At 37.4% G+C, this 27,215-nt stretch overlaps 2 protein-coding genes across 6 annotated transcripts in view; both read right to left on the bottom strand.

Moving 5' to 3' along the window:
• Positions 1 to 7,467, bottom strand: part of LOC306861989 (high affinity cAMP-specific and IBMX-insensitive 3',5'-cyclic phosphodiesterase 8B-like) — a 46,304-nt gene extending 38,837 nt beyond the window's left edge. Inside the window, exon 1 of one of the 2 annotated variants that reach the window (XM_079404553.1) lies at positions 7,223 to 7,467. In XM_079404553.1, the coding sequence (XP_079260679.1) occupies positions 7,223 to 7,267 (45 nt within the window). In that variant the 5' untranslated portion in view covers positions 7,268 to 7,467. Of the gene's footprint in view, positions 1 to 2,594; positions 3,378 to 7,222 lie in introns of those variants that run through there. The other variant, XM_079404552.1, reaches the window with a different exon arrangement.
• A 251-nt stretch (positions 7,468 to 7,718) lies between these two features.
• On the bottom strand, positions 7,719 to 18,941 carry LOC306862630 (angiogenic factor with G patch and FHA domains 1-like). Of its 4 annotated transcripts, none has more exons than XM_079405536.1 (16): positions 18,898 to 18,941; positions 18,704 to 18,760; positions 18,157 to 18,377; positions 17,903 to 18,002; positions 17,625 to 17,812; positions 15,033 to 15,170; positions 14,748 to 14,948; positions 12,857 to 13,379; positions 12,591 to 12,693; positions 12,462 to 12,513; positions 10,457 to 10,558; positions 10,192 to 10,357; positions 9,969 to 10,048; positions 8,907 to 9,034; positions 8,672 to 8,771; positions 7,719 to 8,579 (listed from the first exon to the last, which is right to left on the bottom strand). In XM_079405536.1, the coding sequence occupies exons 3-16, from the start codon at positions 18,358 to 18,360 to the stop codon at positions 8,373 to 8,375; spliced, it is 2,292 nt and encodes a 763-aa protein (XP_079261662.1). In that variant the 5' UTR covers positions 18,361 to 18,377; positions 18,704 to 18,760; positions 18,898 to 18,941; the 3' UTR covers positions 7,719 to 8,372. The 4 variants fall into 4 exon arrangements, with proteins under 4 accessions (XP_079261662.1, XP_079261664.1, XP_079261663.1 ...); XM_079405538.1 differs by lacking the exon at positions 12,857 to 13,379 and adding an exon at positions 14,372 to 14,438 and having other exon boundaries at positions 18,847 to 18,936; XM_079405537.1 differs by lacking the exon at positions 12,857 to 13,379 and adding an exon at positions 14,372 to 14,438 and having other exon boundaries at positions 18,148 to 18,377; positions 18,847 to 18,931.
• Positions 18,942 to 27,215: the final 8,274 nt, after the last annotated feature.

Genomic DNA, 27,215 nt, shown 5'->3' with positions numbered 1-27,215 from the left:
GTATTGTTCATTCTTAGTTCATGTTTACTAATGTTGTTAACTAAAGTTAACTAATGAACCTTATTGTAAAGTGTTACCAAAAAAACCTTTTAAAACCCTGTTTTGAATTGCTCACATACTGAAAACCTTCTGGGGTTTGAACCTACGACCTTTGGATTGCTAGAGCAGATCTAAGCACACTCTCAGAAAGAAAGGTACAATAAATAGCTGTTTCTGGGGCAGTGAATTTTTAAAAGCATTTCAAATGTAAATTTTTAGGTACTAATATGTACAGTTTAGGTACTAATATGTATCTTTAAGGTACCAATATGAACCCTTTATGTACTTTTTGAAAAGGCGCCATCTTTTTTTTTTCCAGAGAATGCAACACCACACAAAAAACTTATACTTACTAAGTGCATAAACTAATACACAGGATTTCTCTATAACAAAGAGGAAAAAAACTTCTACAAATATGCTGGAGAATAATGGCACTGCATCACTACAATGGAGGTAAATAAAACCCAGCCATCGAGGAGACAGACTGATATCTTCATGATCATTTGGTAATGTGTCCCCTGAAAGCAAACACAAAGAAATCAGCTAACTAGATGATGCTAACTCATGGGACAGACGCTGCAGGACAGCACTAATCAGTGAGGCGCAATTTCATGCTGTTATCTAAATGTTCCTGACCTCCCGAGGGAAGCCGTGGCCAATCAGATTGTGCTTTACGTTAGGCTACATTGTGACAGTGATGTGTCCCCATGTCAGTCAAGACTGCTGATGCCCCGCTACATGTCTCTTCCCACAATGCCTCGCTCTAACCGTGTGTGTGTGTGTGTGTGTGTATCTGGACTGAGATTCATCAGCCTTTTTGCATGTGATAGTTCACACTCTGCAGAGCTCACAGCCAGAGGGGTAAACAAACTCTGTGGCCTGAACACACACAAATGCATACAAAGGCACACAAAATCGGTCTTTCTTCAACACAAGGCCTCTATCTCTCGCAAAGACACAGAGATGTACAAACACACACAAGAAAGCCAAATTGGACGCACATTCAATTCAAAATGGACATCGGCTCCATTGCTGTGAATACAATGAGAATGTGTGTGAGTGATAGAGAGCTGTGCAGAGTTACACACACTTCAATGGCATCATTGAGTTCCTCTCCAGTCTCAGAGGGCGCAAGCATCTGACTATACCACACACATGCTTGGCAGATTGTACCAAAATCGCTACATCTCCTTTCAAACTAACAGACGACCAACATACACACACACAAAGTGCCCATTAAAAGCCATTATATAAATCCATACACAGATTTATAAATGGTCCTTGTAGGATTTCAAAATGGCATTAGTATTTGATTTGTGTTGCGTAACACAAATTCCATTGTGTACAGCGGCCCATTGGTTTGATTCGGCCAAATCAGTCCAAATGAACCACGATTTTATCATTCTCTGACAGAGAAATGTAATCATTCTTCGAAAAACTAACAAAAAAGTGTGTGTTTATTACAGGTCTAAGAGAGTGTGCTCACCTGCGGTGTGAGAAAATGTTTAATCTGAATTCTACACGCGATCTGACTGTAAACACTAACTCCGATAAGGCCGATGTCCATTCTAAACATGGCAGGAATCACGGCGTTCAGGTCAACAGCCTTCCAACACCATCTGCAGAATGTAAGCAAACTGTAACGGAAAGATATTGCCCCCAGAAAGAGACAAAAAAAGATAAATTTTTCAACAATAAATCTTGATGCTATATTCAAGCAGTCTGAAGCAGTATGAAACGTCCAGCCGTACAAAAAGCCACCATGCTCTGGGAAGAAACACTACAGCGAATGTTCAAAAAGCATGGTTTTTCCATTTCATTTAATTAGTAAGGGTAAACTTAAACAATCACTGAAGTGAAAATGAAATGTATTAAGATATTTATTATGGTGTTTTCGTTCCATAGAGTTTTGAGATTTCACCTTTAACAACACTTTACATTTACACAACTTAATAAAAGACACCAAAATAATCATTACAGATACATTGGCTCAAAACGCAATGACATTCAGAGATTTTTATGAGCAGTCCAAGTGTCCAAATGCCTTTTGGGCCCACTTGTACAGTTTAAGGTAGTAGTTTTCAATTGGTTTTGCATCATAACCTATATCTGACTTTAATTACGCAATGGTGACCCAAATCTGTAACAAAATATTTGATTGTGTAAAATGCCAACAAGAATCTCCTTAAAATCAAAGGTGAAGTATTAGTATTTGACAGCATGAGCCCTGTTTGGCGAACCCAACCTGTTATCTGTATATTTGTCCTTTCCTGGGCTCCCACCTGTTTGAAGTTTATGAATGAACAAAACTCATTCACTTAACCTAACTGTAACCATCTGAATGACAAAATAACATATTAAACATGTCAAAGTAGGCATCTTTAATAGTAAATAATAAGCATATGGCAGCAATAAGCATCCCACTGATGATTCACAACAACACACATGCAGGAATGACACTAAAACACTGAATGAATGACAAGATGGTGGAAATAATGTGAGATAATCTAAAAACCGATTCACCATCTTGCCATTCATTCATTCATTCCTCATACCTTGACGCTGGTGCTGCTGGTCTGAGTCTCGGCCTCCGTGCACAAGTGTCCTCCGCTGTTCTCTCTCTGCTCCCGGTGGGAGTTGGTCCGTGTGTGCCTGCTCTGGTAGGCGATCACGGAGGGGATGGTCTCTGCCGCGTCGGTCTTGATGAAGAGGCCGTGCAGGGTGGTCGCAGTGCCCTGCGAGATGGTGGTGGTCTGGTGCGGCGAGTTGGACTCATCCGAGTCGCGGCAGTAGATCACCCCGCTCTGCGAGACGTGGATGCTGGGAGCGCAGCCCATCGTTCCCCGCGCCTCGCTGCGTAAAACCCGGAGGAACGGATCTCAAGACCGCTGCCGCCGCCGCTCCCGGGCCGCTGTCACGCCGCCGTTCCCCCGGTACATTGGCCGGTGGTCGCGCTGCTCAGTTCCGCCTGCCTCCCTCCAGCGCGCGTCAAGGAGAAACGGAGAGGAGATCCATCTCGCCGCGTTATTTATCAGTGATCATATCAGATCAGATCGATAACACCTCGGCTGTCCAACCGTGAGCCCGCTGAGTTTGTACCATGTCACATTTTGGACGAATTACACCCTCATTTCACCTCGGCGTATGATACTAAAGGTTCAAGCTGCACGATGCGATCCATTTTCTCGCAATATTGATAATCTGTGCGTTCATCACGACGGCGGAACTCTTAAATAACAGACACAAAGCATCAGACTGTGAGAATATGCCTCAAACTTACACTCATGGTCCTTTAAGACACACGAGCGTCATCAGTGACAGACACGCACATCAGCGACTCCCTCTTCCCATGAAAACACACTCTTTCTCTCTCTCTCTCTCTCTCTCTCTCTCTCTCTCTCTCTCTCTCTCTCTCTCTGTCGGCCTATTCATTCATTCTGGAATAATGGTGAATTCATCTTTGGCTGTGTGTGGAGTTTAAACTGATATCCATGACTGTATTCATATTCAAAATGCATAAACAAGACTAGTGATTGACTCAACAACTAATACTGATGCTGATATCCGGACAGTAGGGTGACCCATAAATGTAGATATAACACCATTATGCATTAATGAAATAAAATCCAATGCTTGTTTCTCACAAATTTTTTGGAGCTGATTCCAAAAATAGCACTGTTTTGCTATAGCATGTCACACTTTCTTACAAAATATGATGCATTTATGACTATTTGTAAGGTAAAGAAGTATTGTATTATCTCTTAATTACCTGAAAAACTGCCACAAAGACACACTTACTTTCTCTGAGCTAGGTTACAACTATTTGTTCATTTCTCAGCCCACTTTCACATGAATGAATGATTTTGAAGACATTATTCTGTGCATAATCCTGTTTTTAAGTTTAGAATTATGGCCAGTGACAAGAAAAACACAGATTGTAAATTAAATGCATTTTAAATACTTTTTTGTCATTAAAAACTGCCATTTTGATAAGTGCATTAAAACAGTTTTTTTATTATATTTTTTAATTCAGTATAATCAAATTAGAAAGTATTAGGCCTTTTTTGCAAACCAGCTGATTTTTAAAAAAAGATGCAAAGTAGTGTAATTTGAAGCAAATTAAGCATATACAACAATTGCTTCCTGAAAACACGTATTTCACACAATGTTTACTTGTATAATTCACTCAAACATAAACAGACAATATGTGTTATACATTCTTATAGCTGTCAGAGATGCTAGAGGAACTAACTTCTGTCAGTGGACCAAGTGTGTATGTTTATGAACTGATAAAACGAAACAAGGCCATGCAATTGACCTTCACCTTAATGTATCAAAAATGCTTTGAATATTAGAACGTTCATAAACAAAGAGTTTCTGCAGGTTAAACAGAGCATAGGATTGAATTCCCAGGGAGTGAACCAATAAAATATAAAGGCAATAAGTCATTTAAAGCATCTGCAAAATGCATAAAAATGTACAGTGCAAGACTTCAGGATCAGTGATAGTACATCTGGGTTTCCAAATGTTTGCATATTACAGGTCCAAGCTGTAAAGTGTTCCAAACATCTGTAAATGACTGATAAGCCCAGATATGATTATACAGGACTACACTGACCTTTTATTATGCTGGAGTTTACTTAACAGATTCTTGCATGGGTGGGAAAAATGTTTCTGGACAAACTTCATCACTGTTGCAAGTCATTCTGCACATGTGCCATACAATACATGCAAATGTTCAATAGTCATAATGCATTGTGGGTCTGTTTGACATTGTATGTCCTGGAAATGCCAATAATATCTCAGATGCACTATTCTGATAACTACTATGTATTTAGTTTAAACATTTACATAATCAGTAGAAAACTTATTCATTGGGAATGTGCTTTACTATATGGTTTGAATTTTGCAGTATATATTTATCATACCCAAATCACATGGTGTATGCACAGAATTTTGAGTTAAGAGGATTTAAACTGTGGAAATTAAGTAGTACAATTATTATAGATCAATAATCTAATTTACAGTTTTTTTCTAATTTACTAAATAATTTACTGAAATTGAAAAATCAACCCATCCTCATGTCTCTCGAAAACCTGAGACTTTTCCAATGAAACATAAACCGAGTTATAATTAAAAATGTCAACATCAGTGTTGTAATTTTGCTGTTTATTAAAAACACTATATGTTATCTTCATTGCACTCTATGTCTGTCCTATATGGAAGCTCGTTTCTGCTTAATTTGGACTTTTTATCTCACATTTATAATTGCGAGTTTATCTCTCGCAATTCTTAGGAAAATAATTATATACTGCAATAGTCACAATTACCTTTTTTTATTCCGTGGCAGAAATAAGCTTCATTAGTCTACCTCTTATATAACGAAGTACCAGTTGCTAAAGTGTAACTGATGCCCTGTCAGTATCATGGTACTACTATGTCTTCGTAATACATACTATGGTATTCAATAAAGTTAATCTCACATCATGTGAATGCTATGTTATATAAATATAGTAATCATCCCTGGTATAAATCAAAGATACAAAGGCAGTAAAGAAAACAGAGAGTGGTTAAACATTTATATAAGCAGTGGGAAATCTTCAAGTTGTCAAGATCATAGCCAGCACTGCAGAGAGCAATTAAAAGTGACTTTTTTCCAGAATGCAATGCTACACTTTTACACCTCTGCAGTGTTAGAGAATCACAGAAGCGCGTATTAGATTCATTATGCATGAACTGTCAATGCGATTAAGTATTTTTTAATCAGCCACTCTTAATGGAAATTACAAAGTACCACAATTACAAAATGTGAATTAGCTTACATATGAAAATTATACTTTGGAATATCATATAAGATTTTAGGCTTGTAGCAGAGAGCATTTTAATTTAGCCACTCGGCTGGAAGCTTTTTGATCTACTGAGGTATTTGTTATAATCTTTGCTTTAAACGAAACACCTAATCTCCAATATCCAGTAGAGTTCAACACAGCGTGAATTCTAGATTACAACATCCCATCTTCATCAAATAAATAAATCTTCCTCTTGTTCTCCTTGCAGATGATTTAATCTGTCCAGCATGTTACACAGATTGTTGACCTGACCTTGTGCTCTCCACACACAAGCCCACCCGTGACCACCCTCTGCTGGAGGACTGCAATACTGTCCAGGTGAAATGACAGAAATCTAATTTAACATGTACAATGTAACATAGAGAGCAGGAATTCTCAGTGTAACATTCGTGTAGACCAGAAAAAAAAAAGCCTCAATTACTAATTATGGCAGCAATGACTCAAAGGAAACCCTATGGAAGCACAGAACAAAGCCAACTACTTTAAAGAACAAATGCTGCATAAAGATTGGTGCTCATCATTAAACCATAATTAATTTGCACTTACAGGGGAGAGTGGGGTAAGATGTGTCACCCCTTAATCGAAGAAACTGTGTGCAACAATATATAGAAAGGGCCAATCATATAAAATTATATCTGTGTTTAAGTAACATACTGTACATGAGACTTTTTATAACATTTTCTACATGGCAGGTAAATTAGTTTATAGTTATGAACAGATAATCAGATTTTTATTTAAAACACAAGTATTTCCCAATTACTTTTATGCCAAAAACAAATGTTTTCAAGTCTAAATATACATCACTTATTTTATGCCGATGTGTAACAGTTCAGATATTCAGATGTTTTTCTTTTGTACATTTCAAAATGCAAATTTCTCGCGCATTCCCCAATGACTCAACTTACCCTAAACAGTGGACAAGTTCACTGAAGTTATATTTCTAGGGCCCTATACAAATACTTCCCTCTCAAGTCAAGTTCTTTTTGCCTAAAAGACCATTTAAAGTGTCACAACTTAACCCACTGTCCCATACTAATGTTGAACGAGCTATACGCAGTCATGAAGAGCGCGCAGTTGTTCCCCAGCAGAACAGGTCAAATCTGTTATTTGACCATTTAAACTTCTTATAAACTGATTGTTTCACAAGTAGAACAGAACACGGAGTCGCATTAGTCCTTGTTGCCGTGCCAAAACTGTCACACTGGTTAAACATAATCTAGTTTAAATGTATAACGTCACATCCTCCAATGTCTAAAGAAAAAAACAACCCCGTTTAAGAAAAAACTTTTAAACGTGGGAACCGAGGCTTTAGAATCGTTCAGAGTGACCCTCACCTCTCTCCGCGCTCCGTTGGATAGCAGCTGTGTGCTCGCGCTCATCTCTGTCCGTCCCCGGTCCAAACTGCCCTCAGAGGTTCAGTTAACGTTACATGAAATCCCACCTATTTAAAGTTAAAACCTCGCGGAAAGCACATTTTGTCAGCATTCTCTCCACCAGATTCACCCTGATAGACAAAGGCTGTCTGGGAAGTTTTTGAGGTTTTTAGGTAGGCGACGTTTCTCTGAACTTTCTCACCCACACGAACAAAACGCACAAGTGCGCGGTCCTAGCGCCTTCGGGTCCGCGCGCACTACTGCGCAATCAGGGGAATCTCGCGAACACGTGTCAATATTTCCCCTAAAAATAATTTTAAAAAGTTTGCATAAAGATTACTAATTAATTTTGACAAATACTATTATACGAGTTGTTTGTTAATTATTGAATTTCTCATTAAATATTCCAGACTGGAATAATACCATATTTATATATGTGCGTATAAAAATTTGCAAAAACAGATAACTTCATTTTTATTTATTTTCAGAAATCATGTTTTTTTGTGCATTCCAAGTAATAGCAATCATACTGCAGTTGGGTTGTTTTAAGTAAACTTAAATACAGGTAACCTAGAAAATTAAAGTTCATTGAAAGTATGTTTTTATATATATATTAAAAGTTTATTTTATAGTAAAAGCAGATAACTCCACATTTCAAGTTTCAGAGTAACAAAACAACAACAACAAACACACCCACTCGTTTTATCTTTGTAATCTCCTCAGCTGACAATGTAGATGCCTGATAAACGTTGTTGATGTGATCATAGACTGCATGGTTGTGATTACACCATAGACTGTAAAAACATGCAATTATACTGTATTGTTGGATGGAACCATTTGTACACATTCTTAAGCAGTATGGACTTAAACATTGATGCAAATCAAATATAAAATGTAGAAACTGGAATGCATGTGCTGTTTTTTATTGTTTATTTGTCCAAGATATTCGGTTTATGAACTTCACTGTAAACAAATACACTCTCTCTCAGACCAGCAATCTTTAAAACAAACTAGCTTCTATTTACAAACCTCATAAGAATAAGGTCTTCCAATGAAATGACTAGAAAAGTTAGCCAAATAATGGCCAAATCTGGTGCCAGATTCAAAGTAGTTACTCTGTGTCCTGACTTTTGACCCAGGCCTTAGGTGATTGGCCGCTTTCAGGATGGGTGGAGTCAGACTGGCAGGCATCAGAGAAGCGTTCCCGCGCACGTTCCCAGTTCCGCTGGTTTTTGGTTTTTGTGAGTGAAGTATCCTCTACCGACGCAGCAGCTCCAGAACCAAGACCGGACTGAGCCTTGCGCACACGCAGCTGAATCTACGGCACACACACAAAGGGAAGAGAGTTTAAATCTCACGCACTAGCACACATGACACTGTGTAAACAAAACAAGTAGAAATAAGTATTACCGGATCCTTTATTCCAGCTCCGTCCTTGCCAAGCCCTTCTCCTCGTTTCCAGCCCATCTTCTCCAGCATCTGTCTACCCTTATTTTCATCTCCAATTTCACTACACACACAGAAAATCACAAGTCTGCAAAAATATCTTTAACCTTGATAAGGCTTCTTATTGTTGCGTAAGATGTCTTACTGTAGTGCAGATCTGTTTTACAGGGGTAAATGTTTGACTGAATAGGTTACGTACACATGAACAGAAGCAGGAGCATCATCTCGGTTAAACGTTCCCTCGCTCCCGATTGTCTGCCGGCGGTTTTCTGCTCTATCTTTATATCTGCTGTTCTTCAGGGCCTTTTGCTCCTCATAATCACTGCTCTGAAACACACACACACGCACACAAACAAACACACACACGCACGCAAGTCTTTAAGGCAAGTATAGTGAAGAGTTTCAAGACAACTAGTAGTGCTGAAAATACATATATATATATTATATACTTTTAATTTAAAGTTAAAGTATTCCTCTGTCATCTCTAAATAGCAGTTATTATGTTTTATTGTATTTAGTTTTAGTTATTTTAGTACTTAATTAGATTTTTAAATGTTATTTCATTTAATGTTTATTTTATTTCAAGTAATGTTTTTAACATTTTAGTTAATGAAAATAATGAATACTGTAAATTTAAACATTAAAAATAATATAAAAATCAAGAAATTGAATTTCTTGCTGAATAAAAGTATTATTTCTTGCTTTCAAATATTATGCTGGACATATGGTTATTATAATGAACTAAAACCATAAAAAGTGTAATTACTATAAATAAACCTTAACTGAAGTACAATTAAAAAGTGAATTATTAAAAAGTAAACTTAACAAAAAATATATAGAAATAAATAAAATCAAACTAATAAAAACAACAAAATTACTAAAGCAAAACAAAATCTCATCCAAAATACTAACAAAAACCATAATAGTATCGATGATACTAAAATAACACTGGTTGACTTCAAATGTTGAGAACCATTGTGTAGCACAAGACAAATTAAGCTTAAAACTAGTTAATGATTTAGAGCAAAATTTTTGTATAAAATGTATGCACATAATAACAGTGAAGCTTGTCTTAGCGGTCAAATATTGTACTTGTTGTAGCTTCCATCACCTAGGAATAGAGTGACTGTCTACATGCTGACCATAGGAGGGCAGCACTGACCACACACCATTACAAAGCCAACACAAACACACCTGACTTTACGTGATTTCAAACATGCTTTTACCACCAAAAGGGTTTGTATAGGACATATAAACTTACTTTAAGACCATATTTAACCTTCATCATCTTCAGTTCTTTCTGTCGTTGAAGCTCCTTGTCCTCTTTACTGAGAACAGTTCCTGAAACATACACACATGCATGCATTGCAAAAAAATGTGAGCTGCAACTGATTAATAGTAAAGCATCAGACTTTAATTACTGTGAGCAGAAACATGCAAAGATGCTAATTTGAGGTCATCAATGTGTGCTTGCATATACATACCGGAGGTATCATCTTTCTTATGGCGGCTCAGGTGTGCGATGATCTGTCCTGGTTCACAGCCGTCACATGTGTCTGTTCCCATGTGGATGTGGAAAGACAAAACCGTTTCTCCCATTTTCACTTCATCTCCGTGGGTCAGAGGGCAAGGGTCACAGCGAACTTTGGGCTGCAGCGACACAGAAAACATGTTTACATTCTGATAAATGTCCTCATATTGCGATGTGTGTGAAAGAATGTTAGGAGAGAACAGCTGTGTTTGTGTTACCTGCAGTATTCTGTTCCCGTTGAGGACCGTGCCGTTCTGACTTCCCTGATCTATCAGCATATAGCACTGCTGCTCCTGGTCAAAATAAACTTCTGCATGGGACTACAAACAGAGATAGAGAGAAAAATATCAACAAGGAGTGAAAACGCTGTCAAAATTAAAATAAAATTAATGTTGTTTACGGTTTTAAAACATGCTCCTGGTGTTATCATTCTATTTTCTTTAGAAATAAGCTACCTTTCAAATGTTTGGGGTCCATCATTTTTTTCTTAAAGATATTAATACTTTTATTCAGCAAGGATGCATTGTATTGATTCAAAGTGACAGTGAAGACATTTATAATGTTTCTATTTAAAATAAATTGTGTTTAACTTTCTATACAAAGAATCCTAAAAAATGAGCCTGAAAAATGAAAAAAATTAATCATGGTTTCCACAAAAATACTACATTGACAAAAATGTTTGTAAAGCAGTTAATCATCGTATTATAATGATTTCTAAAGGATCATGTGACACTGAAGACTGGAGTAGTGATGCTGAAAATGTAATGATGCTTTGCATCACAGAAATAAATCACATTTAAAAAAAGTGATTATTTTAAATTGTAATAATATTTCACAATATTGTTGTTTTACTATATTTAACTGTAATCTTGGTAATCAAAAGATAGTTATTTTTTTTAAAGGGGTCATATGACGTTGCTAAAATGAACATTATTTTGTGTCTTTGGTGTAATGCAATGCATTTATGCTATTTAAGGTTCAAAAAACACATTATTTTCCACATACTGTACATTATTGTTGCTCCTCTATGCCCCGCCTTTCTGAAATGTGCTGATTTTTACAAAGCTCATCGTTCTGAGAAGCGAGGCGTGCTCTGATTGGCCAGCTATCCAGTGCATTGTGACTGGCCGAATACGCCGTGTCTAACGGAAATGTTACGCCCCTTACCGTATTGTGATGCCGTGTCCCAGCGCGACAACACAAAAACAATAAAACCCATTATAAACAAAGCATCCAGTGGGGGACATAATTACTGATTATAATGACTTATACTGTCTTTTTATGTGCCGCGTTGCATCGTGCCGCATTAACATTACCATGGCTGCATTTGTGATTGGAGAAACGACAAACAACAAGCACTACTCTACACTGCTCAAAACTCGCGTTTGAATAGTCAGTGGCAAATTCTTTAAATATGAAAACATACTTACAGGCTGTGAGTCATAAGTACAAGACTGTCCTTGCAAAGTTGGAATTGCCTCACTTTATAGAAACAGCCTTTCTGCAAGGCAGCATTGTAGGCTACTCTTCCAGGTTCAGGAAATAGTCCTCTGTAAAATGCGCTGCACACTCGAATATTTGCATTGAACAGTGTTGTAAATACAACTTAACCACTGATTTCTAGTTCTGTCCTCTTTTGGAAGCCCAAACAAAGTAGTTTCGCTTTCACAACGAAACACAGAGTCTCCAGGACATGGCGCCAGCGGCAGCAACAATACTACAGCGAGAATCCGCCTTCTTTCATTGCGTATACATTTGGGCGGTGTTTTGCAAATCTTCCCATACCGTGACATAGACATGTGGGGGCATGTTTGAATGAGCCGTTTTAGGTGGGCGTGGTCAAGTCTTAACTTTTATAAATAATTATTTTTTTGAGACTTTAGTCTTTGCAACTTCAGGGATCTCATCCATGCACAAACAGGTTGTAACATTCCAAAGGGAAAGTAAAACTTGAAATCACATCATATAATAAAATTTTTTAGCGACCCCTAAACTTTTGAATTATAGTTTATGTCAGATTACAGGAATAAAATGCATATTAAATTATGTTTTAAGATACTTTAAAATAAAGGGATTTAGAGAGTATGTGTCAGTGTATGATCATTATCACAAGATATTTAACCACAAAAATGCATCAATCTCAGTACTTCAGATTGTTTAAAGTCATAGTAAAAGTGCTTTTGGTCAAGAATGTGTGTAAAGTTTGATTTGAGCTTGTTTTACCTTGCTGACTCCCATCTCGGGGATTCTGATGGCATGATTCATGTCTTTCTCGCTGCAAACAGACACACACAAACATGTTAACTCGTCAGCGCAATAGATGAACAGAACTACACACAGAACTGTACCGACCGGCCGATGGTGGCGACTGTATCCGCCGTGAGGATGAAGAGCGTTCCCGTCTGCAGCACAGGAGAGCGAACCACAGTTACCCGGACACACGGTGGCCACGTTTCTATAATATACAAATCACACATATTACAAATAGACAAAAATAAAATGCTACAGTAGTGCAAAATATGGCATGTTTACCTGATGCACATTCAAAATAACAGTGCATCTATAATGGCCAATACCAAACAGCCACCAGGGGGCGCAATGTTTGCTTCCCTCCTCACCTTCCTGCATCTGCGTTTCCATTTCGCTCTCAGGACTGTCATGTTCTGGTTGGACAGGCGATGCCGACGAGGAGGATGATGATGCTGCTGCAGAAGACAGTTCTTTCTCTCCATCTGATTCTGTGATCTCACCCTCCTCCGGCTCACTCTCACCGCTCACATTATCAGAGCGTGACTTCCTTTCTCTGCGGGTCTCCGAACACGATCTCTTCCTCTCTTTCCTTTTCTTCTTTCTCTTTCTGCTGTGGGTGTCATCAGAATTTGACCTGTTTTCTCTCCGACTCTTGCCGAGTGAGTCATCAGAATTTGAGTTGCTCCTCCTCCAGGTTTTCTTTCTGTTCGTGGAGCGATCTCTGCTTCTGTCTCGGCTCTTGGTCCGTGTGGACAGTTTTTTGCTGCTGGGTCGCTGCGGGCTTCGGGACCGAGACTTTCGTCCTTTTTTAAGTGATGATGAATCATCCTTCTTACCTCGGTGGTGGTTTTCAGACTGTCTGACAATCTCAGGCTCCGCCTCTTTATGGTCCTGTCAGTGAGCAAACACTCAGCCAATCAGGACGTCGCCAAGTGTCTCCACATTGGTTTAAGGTGAAAATGCATGATTTGGATTTGCTTTGAAGGTCCACTTGAGTCTCAGTTTTGAGTTAGTTCAAGAAAATGCAAAACAACCACCTATAACCTCAACATCCAAACAGCACTTACTTATCTGGTTTAAGTTTTGCATCATAGTTTGATGCGTTTATAATTCTTGTCCTTTTTGCCACAAAAAAAAAAATGTAGAGAAGAGCTCGACGTGGAATAAAGAAATGGCACAATCCAGATTAAGAAGCAAGCATGTGCTCTGACACTGCATGATGCCCCAATCAAAACACCATCAATAAATGTTAAATCAAATACAATAAACCAGGTTAAAGATAAAAACTAAAGAAATAAAATTCTAAAGATTCCAAACTACAACAAAACAAATTCAAAAAATTCTAAAATGTTTTTTTTAATCGTTTATGCTCAATAAAGCTGCATTTATTTGATGAAAAACACTAAAAAGAAAACAATATTGTGAAATATTTTTTACAATTTTAAATAACTGGTTTTGATTTGAATATAGTGTTACAATGCAATTTATTCCTGTGCTGCAAAACTGAATTTTCAGCATTACTACGCAAGTCTTTAGTGTCACATGATCTTTCAGAAATCATTCTAATGTGCTGATTTGATGCTTTTAATATGCTATTATTATCAATGTTGCAACCAGTTGCACTGCTTAATATTTTTGTGGAAACTTATCACTTTTTCTGAATTTTTGATAAAAATATTAAATAAGTGCTTTTGAACTTTATAAGTTTTTAAACAAAATGTCTTTACTGTCACTTTAATGTACTGATCCTGAACAGTAGTGCATTTAGTAGTGAATAAAAACGTCAAAATTAAAAATCACTGATTGACTTCACCTTCTTATGACCACTTGGGGGAAAAATATACTAAAACTTTACAGAACTTTAAAGCTATTAAAGACCATACCTCTCACTCCAACCTGCCTCAAACGGTCTATCTTCAACTGAGCCAATGAGTAAGTCAAATCCTGAACCTACAGCGAAAGGAAGAGCATACGATCAGCTCCACCAGGCATCAAATTTCCCATAATGCTCAGAACTGCTCGACGGACCCCTTTCTGAGACCCCAGACTGTGCTACAGACCCTCATGAACACAAACCAGAAGCCAGAAAGATGTTTTGGATTGAAAAAAATACTGAAAACTGAGACTCAAGATGGTGGTTGACAAACTAAACTTCAAATAGGAAATCATGTTGAGGAAGACTGAGCTGTGAACCAACAAACACAAATCTCTTTGATCACAAAACTATGCAATGACAATGTGTGTCCGTGTGCATCTCACCCCTCCATCAGGACAGGAAGCTCTATCTGTGTTCTTCACCGACTTCCTGTTTTTCCAATCTTTGGTCTTCCTCTGTGGCGTCTGCTCCACTTCGGGGTGTGCTGTAGGCACCTCTATCCTTGAGTGGAATTGGTATTTTCCGCTTTCTGGGTCGTAGTAATAGTACATGCCTGTGTTAGCATCATAGTACAACTGACTGGACTGAGGGAAGAGGAAAAAACATATTAACAGGCTATTAAGATAGCACAAAGAGCAGTCAAGCATTCCAAGAGAAGAACATCTTACAGAGTCGTAGTAGAATCCAGTGCTGTGGTCGTAGTACATGCCAGAACTTTCATCAAACACAAAGTTGGTCTGGTTCAACGCTTCCTCTGCTGTTTCTCTCAGCATGTCTGCTATAGAGCTGCCTTCTCCAGAGGCCTCCTGAGAACATGTTTGCACAGTCAAGAAACTGGCTAATAATTATTACTTTAAATGATAATTACTGGCTGTAAACTGCTCATATATGTTTCAGCTGAATGTTTGATCGTTTTGGTTGTATTTTAGATGGTTTTGGAGACATGTTGAATTGTTCAAATCACATTATAGACTATATTCAGTATAAACTGGGTTATTGTGGCCATATTATGATAATGTAGAAATTAAATTAATTTGACAAAATTATTTAGTTTTTTATTATTACTATTATTTTATCTTTTTTCTTTCTTTGCTACACTTGTGCCAACATTTTTCGGATCATGTTGTCCATATTTTAGACATCGTTTGGTTTATATTGTGCAAATTTTATACATTTGAATATTAATTTGGTCTAAATTTAAAGTACTTGAGCTATAATTTTCACTGTGCTGGATTATTTTAGCCATATTTCAGGCTGTTTTGTCAAGTTTCTGTCCATATTTTAATTTCTTTGTGATACGTTTATCATTTTAGCCATTATATTGATTGTTTTGACTACACGTTGGATTGTTTTGGCTATTTGTTTTAATAGTTTTGGCCATTTCTATTTCTTTGTGATATGTTTTTTATCATTTTAGCCATAATATACAGTGGGGAAAAATTTATTGATCTCCTGCTGATTTTGTACGTTTGCCCACTGACAAAGAAATGATCAGTCTATAATTTTAAAGGAAGGTTTATTTGAACAGTGAGAAACAGAATAACAACCAAAAAAATCCAGAAAATGCATTTAAAAAAAGTTTTAAATTGATTTGTATTTTAAAGAGTCAAATAAGTATTTGACCCCTTCGCAAATCATGACTTAGTACTTGGTGGCAAAACCCTTGTTGGCAATCACAGAGGTCAGACGTTTCTTGTAGTTGGCCACCAGGTTTGCACACATCTCAGGAGGGATTTTATCCCACTTTGCAGATCCTCTCCAAGTCATTAAATTTTCGAGGCTGACGTTTAGCGACTCGAACCTTCCAGCTCCCTCCACAGATTTTCTACGGAATTAAGGTCTGGAGACTGGCTAGGCCACTCCAGGACCTTAATGTGCTTCTTCTTGAGTCACTCCTTCGTTGCCTTGGCCGTGTGTTTTGGGTCTTTTTCATTCTGGAATACCCATCCACGACCTATTTTCAATGCCCATCGTCCCTTTCATGTGGTGCAGTTGTCCTGTCCCTTTAGCAGAAACCCCCCGCCCAAAGCATAATGTGAGGATGGTGTTCTTGGGGTCATAGGCAGCATTTCTCCTCCTCCAAACAAGGCGAGATAAGCTGATGCCAAAGAGCTGGATTTTGGACTCATCTGACCACAACACTTTCACCCAGGTCTCCTCTGAATCACTGGCAAGCTTCAGATGGGCCTGTAAATGTGCTTTCTTGAGCAGGGGGGCGCTGCAGGATTTCAGTCCTTCACGGCGTAGTGTGTTACCAATTCTTTTCTTGGTGACTATGGTCCCAGCTGCCTTGAGATCATTGACAAGATCCTCCTGTGTAGTTGTGGGCTAATTCCTCACCATTCTCATGATCATTGAAACTCCACGAGATGAGATCATGCATGGAGCCCCAGACCGAGGGAGACTGACAGTTATTTTGTGTTTCTTCCATTTGCGAATAGTCGCACCAACTGTTCACCTTCTCACCAAGCTGCTTGGCGATGGTCTTGTAGCCCATTCCAGCCTTGTGTAGGTCTACAGTCTTGTCCCTGACATCCTTGGACAGCTCTTTGGTCTTGGCCATGGAGGAGAGTTTGCCATCTGATTGATTGCTTCTGTGGACAAGTGTTTTTTATACAGGTAACAAACTGAGTAGTTTATTTCTCTCTCCCTTTAAGAGAGTGCTCCTAATCTCAGCTCCTTACCTGTACAAAAGACACCTGGGAGCCAGAAATCTTGCTGATTGATAGGGGATCAAATACTTATTTCACTCATTAAAATGCAAATCAATTTATAACTTTATTGAAATGTGTCTTTCTGGATTTTTTGTTGTTATTCCGTCTCACACTGTTCAAATAAACCTACCATTACAATTACAGACTGATTATTTCTTTGTCAGTGGGCAAATGTACAAAATCAGCAGGGGATCAAATAATTTTTTCCCCCACTGTAGATTGTTTTGACTGTAAATTGGATTGTTTTGGCAGTGATTCAGGTTTTCGGCAATTAATAAGTTTAGTTAATAAAGATTAGTTTACTTTTATTTTATTGTTTTAGAAATATGTCAATATGTTAATTATTTTGGCTATACTTTGGCATTATTGATTTTTTTTTTTATAATTTAGACCTGATGTTTAGATTCTATTGACCATATTTTAGACGTTTGGTGATTTTCATCTCAAAATGCAACACATGCAAACTATGTTAATACTGACATTAATAAATGCCCAGGATCTATTCTTAGAAATAAATAACACTTAAGTAAGTAGCACTTCTCATACCTCTGTTTGTGGGAAATCACTTGATTCATTTGGTAGCTCAGGATTGGCTGGTGCTGTCTCGGCTGTTATGTGATGCTCCTCGGTGTGTTCACAACATCCTTGAGTTTCTATGACAACAGTCTCCTGTGCTTCTGCTGTTGTCTCCATTCCTGACTGGTAGTACCCGCCATAGTAATAATTGTAATAATCTGTTTCAGGAAGAAAGTAAGATTTAAATAACAGATCAATGCTGCAAATGACAGGAATGTTAACAAAGAAAATAAAAGAGAAAAACCAACCTGTCTCTGTCCATGTATACTCCTCTGTCTGAGTCTCAGCATCCATTTTCTCCCTCTCTCTCTTCTTTCGCTCATGGACTTCTGCACTCAGTTTATCAACCTAAAGCAACATAGACACAATATCAACAATCTTCTTGTGTTGACACGTTTGTTGTCTTTTATTTAGGGTTCTGTGAATTTATTTAAGTTCTGTGAGCATCTAAATGCTCCTTAAAACATCAACTGTCCCTGTTCTCCACGAGCACCTGGTTCACCTGCTGTCTGAGATCTTCATTGTAGCTTTCTGTCGTCTTCTGGAGTCGTTCGCTCTGGCTGAGCTGCTTCTGTAACTTCTGAAGTTCATCCTTACATGTCTTCAGCTCCTGTTGCAGCGCCTCTGCGTGTGATCTCAAAGACACAAGCTCTGCTTCCAAACCCTGATCACTGGATTCAGGGTCTGGGTGTCCTTCTGCAGCCATTGCTGAGGATGTTCTACCTAAAATGTACATTTGAATTGAAGAAAGTATAGCTAGCTGTTTGCATTAAAAACGATAAAAGTGTCACACAGTTCTGAAATCCTAAGAGTTAAATATACATGAACACATTTTAAAATATAGAAATGATAACTAAAATTACTTCAGTACTACTTTTTATGTCAACAATTATCTCGTTTGTGTCACTTTTATTAATCTAAGAAAAAATAATCCGTTTTTTAGGTCTTTGAAATTAGGTCTTAACTAATTTGACAAAATATTGAATACAATAAGAAAACATTAACAATACATAAGCTGTGTTTTGAGTTTTATGCCACATTATCCTCACCCGTATTTGTCACCCGTTTTCCCTGCGCGTTCCCAAATCCCCTGCGCGCGCTTCAATCTGCAAATCAAAGATAAACATCATATGACCACGGTGCACTGGACACATATTCGTGTAGAAGTTTGTGTGATGGTAAAGTGCGTTACAGGTAGCAAACGTGATAAACTTTAATTCCACTTCAAGAGACGCTGCCATACTTTCACTTTGTGATGTCATGGCCTACTTACTTCCACCTCACTTCCGGTTTTTCTATGGCGCGAGAGCGCCTCCGGTGTAGAACTCATTAAAGTGCGTTTCTCGAAGCGACAACCTCTTACAGAAATTATAAAGACATATTTATTCATCCATTTAGATTTTATTTAACCCCGAGCGAATTGTTTATCATGCAAAGGAAAGAAATGTGAAGAAAAAAAAAAAAAATCTATAGCCTATTTCTTGGGACCCAGAATTATTTATTTATTTGGTTAGTTAGTTGTAGAGGATTTATTTTTTACTCAGTTGCTCCAGGATATTCTAAATTTATTTATGTGTTTGTGTGTGTGTACTAAAATTGGTTTGGCCATAACTTCTTTTCTTTTCTTTCTTTTCTTTTTTTTTCTCAAATAAAATATTTAAAAACTGGCAACACTAATAATTGCCCACAAATGAGCAAATAAAAAATAAAACAGGAACTAGGAAGCATATACAATATTAATGTAAATTTTGTAATATTTTTTTTTTCTGTAAATAAAAGGTTAAATGTGTCACTGACATAAAATATAAACCAAGTATGAAAAATGTCCAGAGTTTTTATGTTATTAGATTTTTTACAAAAATTTAATTCGTACCAAGGGGACGTTTTACCCCACCTATGAGGCGAAAGGCCCCCCAGTCAAACAAAGCGATTTGCTTTAAACATTTAAAGTACATGCAGTTTTATCTTAAAATAATACAAAAAAAAAGAATATAATAAATAATCATGGATTACAAAATTATAATAGCCTATTTGAAAAAAAATGTTAGCTGATGATAACTGGCTAACTAACTAACTAATTGCTAGATGGAGGTAATTTTTAAATATAAAGTCCAAATATTTTGATTCAACCAACCAATTAGAATTAATTTGATGGAAAAACTAAGGATTTGAGGTTCAGAACAGAATAACTACAGTATAATTGCCCATTGCCCCCTGGGGGCGTTTTACCGCACAGACTATGTTTGAGAAAACAATTATGTCATTCTGAAAATATAATTATATTTTTATTAAATAACATGTACTCCCTATCAGGCCCAGCTGTTTTCATATCATATATAACTGTGATGTTCTACAGAACAATAAGCTTTAAAACACTTTTTTTCTTACTGCTGAAAATGAGATCATTCATTGTGAAATCTGTTTTCTCCGCTGTACGGCCAGTGTAAGCTTCATGGTGAAGACTTCTATATAAATATTGATCTTGACTTTATCTTGTGGGCCCCACTCTACCCTAATATGTTTCATAACAATGTTTAGAAACCATGGACAAATTTGGGTTCATGTATGTTTGCAGGGCACTGTGTTTATATACAAACACAACTTTAACAATTTATAAAGGTCTTTTTCTACATTTGATCAGTATTACAAATACTGAAATACTAAATAATGTAATATACATTAGTGTTCTAATTTTTTAGTTGTGTTATTTTTAATAAAGCATCTACTTCATACTAAAGCTCATTGATAGAGAAACACGAGCCACAATTTGATTTAGGGCAGCAGAGGGCAGTACAGCCAACTGCAATTACACTCCATCCATCGTTTCAAAGAGATGTTTTAAAATCATTGATTTCTTTGTGTTAAATGTTTTAATCTTCCAGAGTTTGGAAGCCAAACTGTCTGTGACGTCCCTCATTCAGGATATGAGACTAAATCAAATTAAAACCGTGTTTATTCAAACACCTGTGTCAGGCTGCAAGGTGAAGAGGATGAGACCCCAGGTGCATTTAATATGAAAGAAGCTTAGAGGGCCGTAATAGACAGGAAATAGGAAATCAAGAGATTTACGCCACCTTGCTTTCCTTCACACCGCTTGCATGGTTATGCTGCTTCAAGTGTGTGCTAATTGGCATTTGCATAAAAAGTTTTAACGGAAGTCCTGTGAAAACTGTGAACTTTACACAAACTTAATCATTTACGAGAGCGGGATGTTCATCACAGGAGTGAAGTGTTAATTTAATTACTACACTACAGTTGTGACTTCATTAAGTTGACAGGTTGAGAACTTGTCATCTGCGTGGCACATAGACACTCATTCAGTGCACACACTAACAGCTGGCGTTAATAACACGATGTGTGAGTGTCATGACCCACGAGTAAACCTTTACAGTAAACCATCCATCTTGCTTGAGTTATGCAATATTTCCATGTTGATTAACATTGTTTTGAGCTATGAGCATAGAAATGTAATTAGCAGTATTTGTTAAATCAAGCAACATAACTACTGCTTATACTTAGGGTTACTGATTTAACCCTGTAAAGGCTACTGTGCATTTTTAAAGCCTCTAAATGATCAACATGCTCGAAAGCCTGTTGTACATATACTACATGCCTTCTGTTGCACACTACATTTACATTTAAAATTATTCATTCAGCAGACACTTTTATCCAAAGCTACAATTCATCATAAAGAGGCAAATTATACTTTTTTAAACAATTGAAATATTTTCAAATCCGCCTTCAGGTAGTGGTATGTTTCTTTTTGCTGTGAAACCTTAAAGATTATCATTTTATAAACTGAACCTGGCAACTTTGATTATCTATTCATCAGTTTTTAGAAAAAACATGTTAAAACGTGAGTATCAAATATAATCCTCAGGCTTTCCGAGTAACATTTAGTGGTTTATCTCTCAATCATAATTGAACTGCATTGCATTGTTTTGCCCTCAACGATAAAAACTACATACTGTACAACTAAGCATCTTTCTATTAGACATATTATTGGGAGACAGAGTGACAACTGATATGCATATGATTTTACGTAAGTATTCTGTTATAAAGATCTCATTGATTTACATTACAAACTATCAGAATTTCATCTTATCCATATATAGCCATAAAAGCCTGAATTATCAAATATGATTCTCAACAATAACACACCTTTATATTTTATTAAGTTCAATGCACAGTTTTACTGTAAAAAAAACACAAAACAAACAAAAAAAATATCTGGCTATTATTTCATGTCAGCTTTACAAGTTTAAAGTTTGCGTGAAATGGAAATTGTGATCATCTTCTCTATTGTTATGTATATTCAAGTTAAGCAACTTCTTGAACAGAAGAAATTGTAAAATCTTTCACCTCCACGTAAAAGTTCAGATTTCCGATCACCCATGAAAATTCACCAAACAACTGTAAAAGTGACCTTACCTTAATAGTCGATACAAAACATTGCAACCATAATGAGAGAGAATGAACACAATAGAATGTTGCTTGTTATGGTTACCGAAACTATTTTAATGCCATTTTTAAAACTAGAGAATGTAAAGATTTGTGCGTCTTCGAGTCAAAGGTCAAAAGGCCAATGCTTGCATCCGGGATGAAACCTTAAGTGTTTGGGTGGCCTCTGATCTCTAAATATTAGCTCAACTATCACCCATCTGTTTGTTTCTCTATAAATCTCTGCCACGTATAATCATTTTTATGCTTTTTTTCAAATACGTTAACTGTCAGATTGTGCTATCAAATAAACAATAAAAAAAAAAGGAATCATAAATCGGAAGCCGCAGGAATAAACACAGCCACAGAGACCGATCAGAAAGAACAGATAGGATCCGCCTTGTTCTTTTATTCCGCGCACCAACAATTCAATCAGCGTTTGTTTGTGCATGGAATTGCTGCTTATTGTAGTGTCATAAACTACGAAAGATTTCTGTTGTGCTCTCGGATTCAAAATGCAAATGCCCTTTCTGATGAGCTCAGCACGTCAGGGCTGTTGTACCGTTTCGCTGTGGATTAGCCGGTGTGTGTTTGCGAGGAAGAGTGTGAATGGGTTTGCTGGTGTAAGATTTTGTGTATGTGTGTGTTGGGAGAGAATGTTTATTCGGCTCTGTCCTGGAGCCAAGCATATCATGCTTCTGGATTTGTGTGTGTGTGTGTTTGAGAGTGTGTGAAATGTCATACACACAAGTGAAGGCTCTGCAGGACTTGCATTATGATGACATGGAGTTGTGCGCAACAACAACGTCATCCTGGCGAGGAACAGCTCTCCAAAAAACACAAAGCGCAGAGATAAAAATCACACCAAAGCAGCTCATATCCCTCACTATCAGAACTTACATCAGTTTTTCCAGTCCCCCTGTAATATTTGGGAGAATACTGTAGAGCCATTATCAGAAGGCAGGAGTCTTCTTGGCTTAAGTTTCAGCAATAAATAGATAAAACTGAATATTACTAAGCATTTAAGAGGACGATCATATTTGAGCTTTACTTATAGCTCAGTTTCAGATTTTTCTAATAAAAAAAATAAATAAATAAAGTAGTACTTTTGCCTTGTTTTTAGTAAATATCTATACATCCTTATAACTAGACAAATTTGAGCAAAATGTACATACTGTATACGTGTACTCACTATAAAAAATATTTTTGAAGTTGTCAGGTGTGGGTGAAGGGATGAGAGCGAGAACTCACTTGCAGGAGGAAATAGCGCTTTATTAATAATAAAATAAAATCAACAAACAAACAAACAAACAAACAAACAAAAACTACCCCGTAGGGAAAAACAGACTGGCAAGGCAGGGCAGGACTACAAACCGGGTAACATCGACGACAAACTGGCACAGGACTGCAAACACAAGGAGATAAAGGGAGCAAATGAGGAGGGTAATGAGGTATAAACAGGTGGGGCAAATTAACCAATAATCAGGTAACAAGATGGGTGGGGTCAAGACAATTGACAGGAGAGCACGTGGCACACAGAAAACTAAGACAAAAGCCATGTGCTCACACAAAACAAAAACACAAGCAAAAGTGCAAAACAGGACACGAACACGCAGCTAATGAGGAGACTCATAAGCCGCGTGTTCACAAAACATGACAAACATGAAAGCACGCAGCCAGTGAAAAAACAAGAGCTGCGTGCAACACAGAACAAGACAAAACAAGAGAAAGCACGCAGCCAAAGAACGAGCCGCGTGCAACAAAACAGCGAAAAAGAAAACAAACAAACACACCACACACACAGACACGGACAGAGGAGCGCACGACCCGAGCTAACTCGAAATCGCATGCTCCCACAGCAAGAAAAAACCTGGAGCGTGAGTGTCTGAACCCCGACACGAAACCAGAACAAGACAGGAGTGCCGGGATCCGAACACCACGCCCCAACATGAAACAGAGCACACAGACGAGAGAGCGCGCAGCTTGTGCACACTTGGAGCTGCGCGCTCACCAGAAAACAAGACAAGAAGGGAGTGTCAGGGCTCCGTCACAAAACCATGAATAAACTAGACCAAAGTGACAGAACCCTGACAGGAGTAGTCTATACACATACATACACATATATAATAACATATATGTAGTACATAGACTGTAATATTATATAGCAATACGAATTTATAATAAATAATGTACAATATTATGTGTTTTTGAAGTACTAAATAAAACTGGAGTAAGTTTTACAAGACTATAGGTGCTATTTCAGCTCATCTATTTCAAAATTTCACATTAAATTCAATGTGCTACTTGGGAATTTGTTTTATTTTCACCCTTTTCCCTTTAATTACATTTTTGCTCTAATTGTATTAAACAACACTGTTGGGCTTGTTACTCAAAAAATGTCATTTATTACTCTTTACTAGTTATTCCTTTCAAAAGTAACATTATTATTTATTACTTTCTGGCAACAGTAATTAGTTACACTATTAGTTACATTACTTTTCCTTCACGCTCCACAGAAGTTGTAATTATGTATCCTACCTAAAAAATTCTTCTGAAATGTTACTAACAATATATTTCTGCCTCTTCATTTGACCAAAATGCACACTGGACTGCATTATAAGTTATTATAAACACTACACATGATGATTGATAGTGACTTTTAAGTAAAAGTGTTCATCTTTTCTTTTGAAAAAAGTCAATTTAATGGCAATATTTACATCCGTCGAATGTAAACTTTTCCATATTTCAAGCTTGCCTGCTGCTCTGGTGACTTCATGTGTTCGTGAGTCATGAAAATTTATGCAAATAAAACTAGGAATTATTGAATTGTTGGACTTCAAATCAGTAGGGGTTGGGGGAGGCATCAAAAGTAACTAGCTGTTTTACAGATGGTAATATTATTACTGTAACTAGTTACATGTTACCGTGAAGTTTTTAAGCTCACGTTTGCCAAAGTTCAATGACGACGCTGACTGGAGAAAGGATCCTGGATGTCTAGGAATGTCCGGCATTCATAAGCCTTCTGCTTCATCAGACAGAGAAATGCTCAGGCTGATGGACGCAGCAGATTAAGTGCCAGAGGGCAAAAAAGCTACAGCCAGAATCAGACCTGAATATCATGAAGGATCTATATTTAGAGATCCCATTAGAGCCTTTTTTAGACACATAGAGAAGACATGCACCAAACACCCTCGTCAAAACTCACTGACGTCTCTGTAGAGACTGTGTTTCTGAAGATACATTGTGCATTACAATGACCCGTCGTTGTCCTTTGGCTTATTTCCTGTCTGACCTCTTTTTTTTTTCCTTGTCAGTGCTTCATGACTTTTTCCCTTTGGCTGTTTATGTTGTTGGTTTTTTATGTTGGTAAGGTGTCAAACCTGTGTCAGACTGAATGAAGCATCTCGCTGTAGGGAAGCTCATGGCCCATTTGATGAATGCGCTGTTGTGTTACTATAAAATGCCAGATTCAAGTCAATCACTGAGGTGTTTCCTCTCTTTCACCCCGGGGTCTGTGGACTCCTGGAGGCCGTGAAAATCCTGCAGGGGATCAGTGAACAGATGCACTGCCACTCACTGGCTCATTTTGGGGTGTTTTTGAAACCATGGCTGCATTTATGTTATTAAAAATACAGTAAAAACAGCAATATTGTGAAATAATATTACAAATTAAAAGAACTGTTTTCTATTTGAATATATTTTTAAATGTAATTTATTCCTGTGATGCAAAGCTGAATTTTCAGCATCATTACTCCAGTCTTCAGTGTCACTAATATGCTGATTTGCTGCTCAAGAACATCGTTATTATTAGAATCAATGTTGAAAACAGTTGTGCTGCTTCATATTTCTGTGGAAACCGATTTCATTGTTATTATGATTGCTCCTCCAGGAACTTTATGGGCTCCTCAATATACCGTATATTTTTCCTTATGTTTAGTTAATTTACTGTTCATCACAATCGTAAATTCATCAAGGTTTGATTGTCAAAAATAAAATAATATCATTTTATAATTGCATATTTAAAAAGATAATGCAGCTTCAATGTAGTTATCTATTTGTTTTGTTAATACCTGTTTTCTTTTACTTGTTTGACAGTAGATTCACTACTTACGACAGTTACAAAGTAGCTTCCCAAAACACTGATTTTTGCTCATTTTTCTAGGTGTATTTAATAATCACTAGCCAGATTTATTTACATTGTTTTAAGAACTCGTTACCTCATGTTACCTCATTGATGACAAGTCAATATTACAAATTATGTCAAATGGTGCTATGTAGAACCATAAGAGGTGTCATATTGCATTGTATATCTTGGTGCTAAATGACACCTACAGTGGTTCTTTGGCTCGTAAAGAACCTTTAAAGGGGCTTAACAGGTTCTTTGTATGGCTGTGGTGTTATATAGCACCTTAATCACCCCAAAGAACCACTGAAGAACCGCTGAATAACCATACAGGAGCTTAACAGGTTCTGTATATGGTAGCGGTGCTATATAGCCCCTCAGTCATTCCAAAGAACCAGTGAAGCACCACTGAAGCACTTGGGTGCTATACAGCACCAAAGTGGTTCCCCTATGATTACGAGCCAAAGAACCACTTTTACTGATACTTTTTTCTAGGTGTAGTAAACAATAGCTAGCCAGATTTATTTATGTTGTTCTGAGAACTTGGTGATGACATTAATTGTATCTCATTCATGTCGAGTCAATAAATCTAACCCAGAATCACCTGAAGATAATTTGAGAACTGAAATAGTAGGAGGCTATTTGCAACATCTGTACAGTGCCTTCAGGTGAAGCTGTGTTTATCTTTGAAGTCTTCATTTGCTCTGAATGACTCTCAGATGAGCATCTGCTTTGGGCCATGTCGATGTTTCACGCAAGCTTGATTTTCTCCGGTTTGAGCTCTGATTGGTGAACATGTGTGGCACATGCTCACAGATTCAGAACATTGATCAAATCTCTGAGAGTAGATGAGATGAGATGGACACCAACTGACAGAAAAGCGTGTAAACTGCAGTGATTTGTTCATGCGTGCATTGATTTCGCATCAATCGATCTTGACAGCAGGATGCATGCTTGCAACTCGCCAGGCGTCAGTGGAATGATCACTGAAGAGTGTC

This window comes from Barbus barbus, assembly GCF_936440315.1.
Source record: "Barbus barbus genome assembly, chromosome: 43".
NCBI classification, from domain to species: Eukaryota; Metazoa; Chordata; class Actinopteri; order Cypriniformes; family Cyprinidae; genus Barbus; species Barbus barbus.
The sequence above is the reverse complement of the archived record's forward strand: the minus strand, read 5'-3'. Positions and strand labels throughout refer to the sequence as shown.

What these genes read in the sequence shown, in the direction of transcription:
- LOC306862630 (XM_079405536.1), bottom strand. Translation starts at nt 18,360, where the DNA reads ATGGCTGCAGAAGGACACCCAGACCCTGAATCCAGTGATCAGGGTTTG. An exon ending in CTGGATTCTACTACGACTCT is followed by an intron (nt 14,949 to 15,032) that starts GTAAGATGTTCT and finishes CTCTTCCCTCAG; the next exon opens with TCCAGTCAGTTGTACTATGA. An exon ending in GCTCCTGCTTCTGTTCATGT is followed by an intron (nt 8,772 to 8,906) that starts GTACGTAACCTA and finishes CTGTGTGTGTAG; the next exon opens with TGAAATTGGAGATGAAAATA.